Source organism: Parus major, chromosome 14 (genome assembly GCF_001522545.3).
Source record: "Parus major isolate Abel chromosome 14, Parus_major1.1, whole genome shotgun sequence".
NCBI lineage: Eukaryota > Metazoa > Chordata > Aves > Passeriformes > Paridae > Parus > Parus major.
In genome coordinates, this window is record NC_031783.1 from 444,136 (window position 1) to 456,184 (window position 12,049).

General features: G+C 47.8%; 1 protein-coding gene across 1 annotated transcript; it reads right to left on the bottom strand.

The window, feature by feature from the left end:
• Positions 1 to 1,425: 1,425 nt before the first annotated feature.
• On the bottom strand, positions 1,426 to 12,043 carry ATP6V0C (ATPase H+ transporting V0 subunit c). Its single transcript, XM_015642871.1, has 3 exons — positions 11,848 to 12,043; positions 3,344 to 3,527; positions 1,426 to 2,258 (listed from the first exon to the last, which is right to left on the bottom strand). Exons 1-3 carry the CDS (start codon positions 11,921 to 11,923, stop codon positions 2,054 to 2,056), a joined length of 465 nt encoding a protein of 154 aa, XP_015498357.1. The 5' UTR covers positions 11,924 to 12,043; the 3' UTR covers positions 1,426 to 2,053.
• Between the last annotated feature and the right edge of the window lie 6 nt (positions 12,044 to 12,049).

A 12,049-nucleotide genomic window follows, 5' to 3' on the forward strand; every position in this document is an offset into this window, starting at 1 on the left:
AATTCCTCTCACCAGAATGACAAGCTGGATGCAGCATCCTCTCCAGAGCCTGCGTTTGGGATTCATCTCCCAGCTGCACCAGGAAGGCTCCCTCTGCAGCCAGTGTGAGACACAATTAACCTACAGATTCCATAAACCTTTATGACCACCCTGGGGAAGCCTAATTCAGAGGTTTAGTCTACTACTTTTGCTGATGAAAAGAATGACCAAAATAATTCAGATCACTAATTTTTCCTTCCCCTGGCCACTGCTTCAGCAGGCATATAGGATTTTCCTTTAGTCACCTTATGCCTCTGTACACTCCCACCACCACCTCTGCTCACACTGCCATAAGGCTAAGCCCTTCCCAAACAAAACCAGCCCAGCCACTGAGTCCACTGAGCCACTCAGTCCACTGAGAGGAACTGCAGAGAGATCAGTGTTTTAGCAAACAGTAAAAAAATAAACCCATTCCTTTGGTATTAACTGTTGATGACCCAGACAGGATGATTGGCTCATAGCTACAGTCTCCTGAATGCTTAGAAGGTGGACAGGGTGGCACCAGGCCTGGGCTGGGCAACACCCTTGCCAGGTTAGAAGCTCTGAACAGCTTCAGTGAATTCCTTATGTTCTGGCCACATCTCTCCATGGTACCTGCACCATTCACTGGACAGGTACCTTGGTGAAACACACGCATTTTCATTCCCAACTAGGTGACACATCCCTCCACATGCATCAGCTTGGTTTGATGCCAAAGGCTAGCACCAGGGGTGAGTAGTAACAATTTGGCTTGAACATTTGGCTCTGCTAAGCTGCAGACTTGCCAGTGCTAACTGGGACCAAGCTTTACCACTGAAAGGGTCCAACACGTATTTCCCATATAAGCTTGGCAGTACTCAAATCCTCAGGCCAGAGAAGGCTGCTCCCACACTCAGCGGCTGCAGCAGCAGTATCTCTCAGCTCAAATGGTCCTGTGATTTAAAAGATAAAAATACAAGTTCTTGACTGAAGCCATTTTGTTGATGAGACTATTGTTGAGGTACTTCAGAGGCAATTACTGTTCACAGTACAGCTTCCAAGCAGCTCAGCTTCTGCAGGGCCAGCACAAGGATAGGCTGCTTCTTTCCTGACAATGGCGCTCCTCTCCTGGTCACAGGCTGCAGCCTGTACCCTTTCTCCCTGACCCCTGCTTACAGAGCACCACACTGAGCCAGATGTGGTCAGCGTGAGCACAGCCCTGCATCCCTGCTCACCACAAATATGGCTCATGGCAGCAGCTGGGAACCACACTGCCACAGCCCAGGAGAAAGGGAAAGTTGTGGCAGAGCTGGCAGCATCACTCTGGCATGCTGACCACTCACTTCAGGAACCTCCCTCCCTTGAGGGACCTCACCCTCTTCCCAAAGGAGGGGCAACAGCTGGAAATCAGAGCCAGGGACTCATTACAGCAATGTAGTGAGGAAGTTTTATTTGGAAACATGGTAGAAGTTTGTAACCCAACACTGGGTGCACAACTGATGCCGGAGCATACGCAGTTACTATTGAAACACAGGAGTGTTTCGGACAATTGCTGTAATAAAACACAAAATTCTCATACTCCAATACCAGGACACTACAGCAATCTTTAGAATCAAAATTACATCCAAGGAATTCTCTGCACTTACAATTGACCCCACAGTGTAATCTACCTATATATAAGATTAATATATATAGCATGGGAAATTGAAAATCCTTGCTCCATAGATGTATGAATGTCAAGTCTTTTATAAATAAACATCCAGTGAAGAGAAAAAATTACATTTCTAGTTCATATTTATACATAAAATACTAACAGCAATGGGTGGAAAATTGCACACAGGCCACTCCAAGCCATGCAGCAGGCTTGGAGCAGCCCATCCAAGTTAATATTGAAGTACACACAGGACAGACGAGTCACTAACAGATATTGCGCATTTACAAGAGATCAACTACCAAATCGGGACAACTGTACACATTGGAGAAACCATTTTCATTCTGGAGCTTTTTTTTTGTTAAACGTAGATTTGTTACATCTCTTTACATCATACCGCAACATTTACTTCGTGGAGAGGATAAGGGCAACAATGAGGCCGTAGAGACCCAAGACTTCAGCGAAGATCAAAATGAGGATCATCCCCACAAATAACCTGGGCTGCTGTGCTGTGCCCCGGACACCTGCATCGCCCACAATGCCGATGGCAAAGCCAGCAGCCAGACCGCTGAGACCCACGCTCAAGCCAGCACCCAGCTGAAGGAAGCTCCTGTGGGACAGAGACGCAAGAGTTTCAGTGGCAAAGAACAGGATACCCAGCCTCAAGCCCCTAACTCTTTCAACAAGCCAAATGTCTCAAAGCAGAAGCTTACTGACACTCCAGACTCTAATACTTAAAGAAACAGGCAGCAGTGAATGATTTTCACCTGATGTTCATGTGTTTGGCTCATACATCAAACTGAGTTACTGGGCTCATCTGGCCACCAGCAGGCTCAGCATGGTGTCAGAGCAGCACTTACTAGCACTTGCAGCAATGCCTGTCCCGTGGTGCTGTGCAGCCTGTTAGTAGCTGCTCATTTCCAACCTTTAGCAACCTTACACAGCCACAGCACATCCAGGCGTCTTGCACAGCAGGAGCTGGGCAGGAATGGTCTGGTTTTCCAAGAAGGAGAGCAGTCCCTATTAGTGTCTGCCCACCTGGTAATTGCAAAGGGCCATTTGTATCTGCTGTTTTAGACCATGTCATGTTATGCCAAGCACACTGCTTATAGGTACAGCCTGTACAGCAACAGATACTTGTCACACTTAAGCAGCACTGTTTAATTCTAAGATGGCTCAATCACACCAGTTCCAGCTGTTCTGAGAAGCCGAAAGGAGATTAAGTTTCAGACTGTAGCTGCTATAGAGGCCTGATGTATAGCTCAAGGATTGATTTACCAGCACATAAAGCAATATTAATTATTCACTTACATCTCCCAGGCAACAGCAGAACTATTTAGACAGTACTGGAAACAACTGTGCATCCAGGTCTAGAGTCTGGCATCATGACCAAAGCTTTGCCTCCTATTCCAGCGCTGCCTGCACAAAGCTTCTTTTAAGCCACAGCCCCCCCACATGAGCAGTGGGATGCCCGATTGATCTGTGACAGCCAGTACAACCAACTGAGCAGGTGGCTCCACTGGGGCTGAGGCATCCAGCAGGACAACTGGAATCTAGCCTGTGCTCCTAAGCCTAGCCCAGCAGCATTTAGCACTGCCAGCCCTTCCGGGGGCCTTGAGCCAAAACCACCCCCACACAAAGCATCAAACAGTGACAGGACAGTCTGAAACAGACCCACCGGATGCACCAACTTACTTGAATAGTGTGATGTCAGGTGAGAGGGCATTGGCAATGAGCACTGCCACTACGAGGCCATAGATTGCTATAATACCAGCCATGACCACAGGGATGATGGACTTCATGATCAGCTCAGGCCTCATGACAGACATGGCTGCAATACCTGTGCCACTCTTTGCAGTTCCATATGCAGCTCCCAAGGCTGGAAGAGAAAAAAAAATGCATTAGACATCCCCAAATACCATTTCTTTCACTAGGCTGCAGTTAGAACAGCTAAGTCAGCGCAAGGAAGGATTGTGCAAAACGAACATGGTCATGTGACAGCCAGGAATACTCCCTTAAGGGATGGGGAAGTGACCTACCCAGAGTCCTATTCCAAAGATGAGTAAGAAGTGATGTTCAAACACTACTGATAGCAGAATATCTTACCAGGCCAGCTTCACAGCAGGGCACACCCTAGCAGCCATCTATGCCCCTGCTTAGGGGCCAAAACCCAGTCTCAAGGGGAGCTCCAGTGTTGTGACCTCCCAGAGTCCACAATGCAAGGCTCAACAAAGCACATCTGTCTACCCCAGCAGAACACAGCTGAGAGCTGGGCCACCTGAACTGAGTTCAAATGCACAGATCTTCATGGGGCTTGTTCTCCCACAAAACTCATTTGCCTCTGCTTTGGCCCTGGAGTTAAACGTGCCACTGCAGCTTCATCAGACACACATCAGACATAGAAACAAGCTCAAATACTACTGTTCCATGTCATTTCTTGGAGAAAGATTCTGGCACATGGAGAGGGTGACCTCACCTTGGGCCCAAACATTTGTCAATCCAATCACAAAGAATAGTTTGGCTTGTAGGTTAGAGAGGACCACAACCACCTTACACCTAAGGTTTACTCATGTCTATCAACACAGAGACCTGCATAGGATGATGGGCTCTATCACCTGTACCTGAGACCAGCTGGAAGAGAACAAAGCACTACACCTGATGTCACCCTGAAAATTAAGCCTTTTGATCTTGTTTTGATAGTTTTAATTACTTTCCCAGGAAAGTAACTGTAAACATAAGTGTTTACAGATTCCTTCTAAGAAACGTCCTTTGATGGACATTTCACATGACCAGTGTGATTGGGAAGGTGGTAACTTAGTTATCTAATCCCTGGTCATTGTGAAGAATCTATAAATACTGAAGTCAGAAAATAAAGTTACTTCTTTTCCTGTCATACCACTGAGACGTTTGTGCGAATCATTCCATGTCCTTTAGCAACACCCCAAAGTAATTTCTGCCTTGAAAACTTTTTATTAGTCACACAGAAGCTTCCTCAAATGCCTCATTCTTTGATTCTGCAGTACTTGAAAAGACACCTTTCCTTCCAGTCTTACTCGGGAGTATTCTGGAAATTCCTTCCCGGCTTCCTACTTCATTCACCATCACCCAGAGATGACATGGATGTCAACTGCCAGCCAGGAATAAGTCCCTGAAGCAGCAGAGATAGGCATATGGAAGGGCAGGCAGTCTCCTTTTCTGACACCATCAAGATTGTCTTCAGAGGTCAGCCCTATCTGGCAAGAAAATGTTCTTGCATCTGTTCTAAAAGACTGCTGGAGTGTATTTAAACCACAGACATTTAAAGTCTTTGTACTGTTCTGAGACTTAATAGTTGAGTTTGCTCCACCCACAGAAAACTAAGGTTTCTCCAAGGGAGACCCGATTGTTCCACAAAGATCTATAAATGCCTTGCACTGGTATCCAAGTGTGAGATTGTGCACCTAGTCACAACAAGAGTTCCTGGAATTTATTTGGAGGAGTTTGGATATATACTTTCCTGCTTCTCACTTAGTACTCCCATAAAGCCCATCTTTGGAGCAGTCATCCTCCTGGCTTGGCACCAGACCATTCATACAAACAGCACCACTACACTAACACAAGGTTCATTCTTAGAAGGAAGTTCAGTTTTATTTACAAAAACTTGAGGGGAAAGTCTCATTAACTACCAATTTGCTCTGTGCTAGCAAAGCTCTTGAACCTTGACTGGCACCACGGGATGGGAAGGGCTATTTTGGACAGTTCAGAACTAGAACTCAAGTTAGGAAGCTTGAGCAATGAGCATGTTCTACCTGCAAATATAAGATGAACCTGGAAATTAGCACATAGACTTAATCAGCCATTTCAGTGAAGGCTCTGTTTAGAGTCTAGCCCTTACAAAGTCTAAAAAGAAACTACTGACTTGAACTAGGAACCATTTTTGTTGGATGAAGCATCTTCTAATGGCTGGGACTAAGTCTGAATCCTGGTTCCACCATCTACCCCGGGTACAGAATTTAGCAGAAACCACTTCTGTCTGCAATATTTTACAGATCTCTGGAAAAATGCAGAGGCTCATGACGGAAGTTCACTATTTAAAGTTATACCAGTTGTCACCCCCTCCAAGCATTAAGCTACTCAGGGGTGTTGCAATTAATGCAGCTAAGTATTAGAGAAGGTGATTTTGTAACCCCACTTACAGAAAGTCAGCTTGTTCAAGCTTCTGTGGAAGGGCAGTGCAGCACAAGTTTGTGAGCTTCATGTCAAAAGCCCAGAAGAGGCCAGATCTTATGCCTTGAACTTGTTTTAGACACAGTTCAAAAGAACTGTTTACCAGTCTTCACATGATAGCCTTAGATGCCACTGAACCTCTACTGAACTCCCACTGGTGGCCACACAGAGCTTCAGAGCTTGGGACATCTTCTCCCAAGGAAGCCTTTACCCCCACCCCAACCAAGAGACATCTCCAGCACCTTACAAGGCAGCTTTACAGCACTTCACTAGCCTGGCAAGTTGGGTCTTTGACATTATCCCAGTATTACAAGCAAGGTGTCAAAGACAGTACCTGCTTCCCACCATGACCCAGCCTCTAGTGGTACAGCCACTCAGTTTTGGGCCATGGGCACCCTTGACAATGTTCTTGCACACCTTCACCTCTACCTTGCAGCAGCTCTGAAAAACTGAAGCACATGTATTTCATATGCTACATTTAAATATTCCTGATTGATTGGAAGGGCATGTTTTCCAAAGTCTCAGTGAACAGGATTTGAGGAGGTCTGTGACACACACTGGAAATGGGGCAAGAGCTGTACCTCTACTACTCACCAAGTTTCTTTTTTTTTTTGTGTCAGTTCATCCAGATCCCTCACCTCTAACGTACAGACCAAGCAAGCTCCAAACACTACTTTTAAAGAGGCAGACCTGTCAAAACATATACCTGGCAGGTGGAGATGCACTCCACCTATTGAGTTCACCAGAAAAGGAATCCATGCTGGTCTCTAACCAGGAATTATGCTATTTGGAAGTTCAATGGTGTCACAATACAGAGAAGTTGCAATGCACATCATTCAAGACCACCTACTCCCAGTAAGCCTGTTTCAAAGGTCAACTCCCTTGTGAAATACTTGATTTACTCCTTCAACTCATCACTGGTTACCATCACAGCAAGCATGAAAGACCATTAGGGATGAGCACTTACATCTGGAGCCTTTTAAAACTAATCATTATCAAATGGGCTGCCCTCTGCAGTAGGCAGGCTTCCCTGCCAATTCACCAACATCTATCCACCCCTGAGCAGGTTATTCTTAAAAGGCTGGAAAAATGTTAGAGGTGACATCCAGGTCAAGTACAGTACTCGCTTTGCCATGCCTGAAACCTGGGCACTTCCAAAGAAACAGGCTGCCTCCCACAGGCTGGCCCTGCCCCCTCCCACCCCACCTCAGGTTACAGAAATGGATACCCTTGGAAAAACCCTGCTGCTCAGCCCAGGTGATCTCCACAGAACAGACAAGCTGCGTTAGGGGAACTGTACCAGAGCCTATGCAAATTCCCATCACAGCGGCTGAAGCCTGTTCCCCAATGAAAACCTGCAGAGTAAACAGCAAAGTTGCCCTACAGGAAGCTGTAGACTCTGAACCTTTTACTGAATCATCTGTTTCAGGACTAGGGACAGCTTTTTTTCCTTCCAAAATGTAATGAAAGGTTGTGGGTATTTCCACCAGGCCTGGCACTGTCAGCCTACAGCATTATCAAAAATTCTCCAAGTCTGGCAGGCCTTTTACAATTGGGTAAGTACATCTGAGAACTTAAAAGACCACCAGCTCTTTGAGATGTTGCTGTAATAGCAATAAAGGAAAATAAAGCATCTGCCAGTCAACTGTCCAAGAGCTGCTTCAATTGACACTCTAAATTGCCCGACAGCACACAGAGCTCTTTGATTTTGTAAATATAGTAAAACACTTATGGCATGGAGCACAGGTTTGTCCTTCTGTAAGCAGCAAAGTCCATCCAGCCACTTGTTATGTATCCTTACAATCATAAAGGCTCCCTTCTAACACCTTAAAGATAACCTGGTTCACAAGTTGGGTGACCAGTGTATTCCTGGTACTGACTGGCAAAGCACTGTGTTACACCACTTAGCAAGACCGCTTCCTGTCCAGCAGGTCTTAGGGGAGCTCAGAGCACTCAGCAGCACCCACAACTCTGCTGCCCCATTGCTGTGGCATGGGATAGCCCAGGTCCCCTGCCTGCACCCAGCAGACACTCCTGTGGCCACAGCAGCCTGACCCAAAGCCTTGTGCTCACAGAATACACAGCCTGAAGGAACTGAGTGCAGCCAGTTATGCCTCACTGGAGAAGCACACACTGCTGTAAACCATTGCTTGAAGGAGTACCCAACAGCCTGGTCAGGCTGGGATGCTGCTCACCTTGCAACATCTGTGTGCAACCAGACAGGCTCTGGAGACAGAAGAGGCCACTTCTAGGAAGGAAAAAAGGAAGCTGACCAAGAGGTCCTGAGGTAGCTGTCATCCACATTCATTGCTGCTCCCAGTGTTCCCACTAGAAACAAAGCACCTGCAGGCTGTGTAATGACTCCAGGGTGACACAGGGATCCATGAGGAAGCCATAGTACAAACTGCAGTATAACTGCCTAAGCCACATTCTGCAGAGCCAATGGTTTATACTGATGATCCATCTCATTTTCAGATGTTCCCAAGACTGGCATTTACTGAGAGGAAAGGATGCCCTTGTTGAGATGCTGTCCCTCATTCTCAAGCTGTAGAAACATCGCCTACCTCACTTCTGTCACAGCACTCGGGTCTTAGCCATCCACTGCTTTACCTGCTGTTAAGGACAAAAGCTTAAGCTAATCTCTGCTGCATTCTGGTAGCTCATACATCTGCCCACAACACAAGGACCCTCATTTGGAATAGAAAATTACCTTGAGCTGCATTCTGCCATTTCGTTTTTACCTGCAAGCAGCTCTCCTGTTCCACTTCCCCACCTCTCAGACAGTATTTTGGGAAGCACAGGTGCCATTTGCCTTTGGGGATGCAAGTTGTTTATAGCCATGATGCCTCCCAGAATCAGACTGTGCAGGGCTGCCAGCTGCATCAAGATACATGTTCTGAGCCAGCTATTTCACCATGGAGGTACCTTAAAAGCCAACCAACTGCTATAATATCTAAAGCCCTACTTTCAAAAGAAAGTACTGTTTCATTGGCTCTATAGCAAAAATGAGAAGACACAGGACTAATTTAATACTGTTGGCTAAAGTTCTCTTCATGAGGAATCTTCCTGCTGCTTGGCAGTGCAGCAGGTATTGAAGGCACTGAATGCTCAGCCAGAGTTCAGCCCTAAGGGCAACTCCTCTCACCATGGAGGGCACAGTGGGGACACCTGTGACAGCTTTGCACAGAGCACCAGCACACACAGAACCAAACAGCGCTGTCCAACACCACACTTGTCTATCCTGGTGCGCTCAAATCACGTGGAAAAGCTACAATAATTTAATCACTCAACACCACCTGACCCTGCGCCACCACCACATTTCAAACATGGGAAATAAGGAACTGCAGCAATGAGAACAAGTTGTAATCTGCAAATAACCAGACAGGCTCAAAGATGGCCAAGGTCACAGCAGCCTGCTCTTGTCTCTTGCTGACCAGAACAAGTTCTGCTATCTATTTACCATCAGCAAGTAATGCTCACATATCACACAGGACTGCTCCAAGTAACTTGTTTTCATATCAAACTAGCCTGCACAGTACAGAACCTGAACATGTTTACTAGAAACATGTCTTGGAACTACAAGTTCCACAAGAATGTGATCTTTAGATACATCATGAGTCAGACATGATCACTGCACTAATTAACACTGATCCATGACAATTTTAGAGTTTTACACTGCTTGCCCAGATTTAGCTCCTTATTTCAAAATCCGGGTGATTTTTTTAACAACTAACACCAGAACATGCTGTGATGTCACATGCCTGTTACAAAAGCTACACAATGCTGCAAGTTTTAGTTTATCCTATGTTGACACCTCTGCCATTTTGCCTTAAAAATATAAACTGCTTCACTGAACAGTCACATCTAAGAAACAATTTCCCATTAGCAGTATCTATAACCTGTTGTTCAGCACCTGAACCCATCACTGGCCCTGGCAAGAGTACCTTGCATGGCTCAGACCTACTGGTATTACAACATCACTGAGGTCAGGAAAGACCTCTAATCTCATTGAATGCAGAACTACCTGACAGAGATTCTGCATCAAGGACCTCTCACAAACCATCTGCCATATGACAGACACCAAACCTTCATCAATACAGCTTATGCAGTGACTTTGCATTCCCCATCTCAAACCTTTCCCTTGCAATCCCACAGCACCATGCTGTCATACTGCAGCTTCTAGGAAAGGCTTCCCTGCTGGTTCAGGCACGACAGCACAACTCCAAATTCCTGTTAAAGCGCTGACTCAAGTCCACATCCCTCACTGATGCTTCAGCTGAAGCACACTCACGTGTCACAAACCTGGTGTCTAAAGCCATACAGCCATGTTCCAAAATCCATTCTGCAAGAGGAAACCAGCAATTCCTTCACTGGAAAGAAATCTCACTATTTAGAACCATTTTACAAAATACAGTGAACTGCTGATTATTTTTTCCCAACAAGTAACTAGGTCTTAGTTTCTTCTTTCATTATCTTTAGTAGCCAAGAGGCAGGTAGGCCAGTAGTCCCAACTCCGGCTCCTCTGACATTTCAACCATTGAGTTTTCAGGAAAATTCTTACCTGTCAAGCATGAGTACAATGTCTAAAATCCAAGGTGGCAAGCCACTGACTGCTCTCAGCATGGACATCTGCATCCCACCACCAGGTACAAACTAAGCAAGACTAAACATGGCCAACCAAACTTTTGTTTTATCAAGAAATCAAGTCACAAATGTGCCTGGTGTGGAACCAGTCCATGGTGCCCGCACCAGCATGGCTAGATAGCTTCCTTTCAAACACTAGTTTTAATCCACAGTCCACTTGGCTCTCTGAGTGATTTCATCTCCCACACTCATCAATCAAGGGCAGCTTCCCTAAATCCATCCTGCAGACCCAGCCACCATCCCAGAGGCCATATGAGGATCATATGACACAATGAGATCCCAAGCAGCGCTTACACAGCTTGAGCTGCAACAAATTCCATACTAGAAGGGTGCCAAATGAGGTGGGAGATGAAGACAAGTCAGTATGTTCATGTCTGTGGAGACATGGGCTAAGCCTTCAGAAGGGAAGGCCAAATCGGTTCCTAATTGTTTTATTCCCATGTGACACCTGAATTTGGGAAAAAAAACAGCTGAAGCCTTCTCCATGTTACATCCCAAAGGAAACAGCAGGTCTGCACCCATCAGGGAGCAGCAAACGCTGTGCAGAACAGCAGTCACCTTCTGCAGGAGGTTTAAAAAGGCTCTGAGAAACAAGGCATTAAAGGATGGTCTTTCTGGCGTAAAGCAGCATTTATGATCCCTACATCTGTGCTCCTCCAGTGGGAAGAGCAGTGCCGCAGGATGACCCAATTTACACCGCACCGAGTTCGCTGCCTAGAGACGCAGAGGGAGGGCCATGGAGCAGGGCTTCCCCCGTGCCCCGGCATCCCCGTTCCACAGGGTAGTTCAGGAGCCCGTCCATCGCCTGCAATGGCATTAACGCCTCTACGGCAGCCTGCCCGCCAAACGACCGCACATTTATGTTTAATTCCGCTGAAAACTAGTCTCGCATTATCCAGGGAATGGTTTAAACACCAACCACCACCGATTCACGGTGGGAGGAACGTCGCCGCTGCGGAGGCCAGGGCAGGCAGAGCCCCGGGGATTCCACGGGCAGCCGGCGCCAAGACAACCCCCTCGCCACCGCGGGGCCAGCGGGGAGAGCCCGACCCGCGGCTGTCCGGAGGAAGGGGGCAGGGGGGACCGCCTGGGCGGCGCCGCCGCAGTCACGTGGCTACGGGGGCTCCGCCGGCGGTGACATCACCGGCACGGACCCTCCGCTGCCCCCGAGAGCCCGGATGGAGCGGGGCGGGGCGCCCCAAGACCCAAAGAATTCCGGCCCCCGCCGCCGATGGCGCCCCACCGGGGCGGGGGAGTGGCAGGGAAATGAGAAGCCGCTTCCCCCACACCGTGCTCCCCCCTCTTCCCCACCCTCTCCCCGGCCCCTCCGGTTGCCGGTCAGTGCTCACCGCTAAACACCATGGCGGCCGAAGCGCCCATCACGGCGAAGAAGGAGGCGTACTCAGGGCTGGCGCCGGAGGACATGGCTGCGCGGGCCGGGCCGGGCCGAGGCGCCGCTGGACTGGAAGCGCGAGAGGGCGGGGGAGAGGCGGAAAGCTCCGCCGCGGCGCCGGTCCTTGGCGGGCAATGCTCGGCCACAAAATGGCGGAG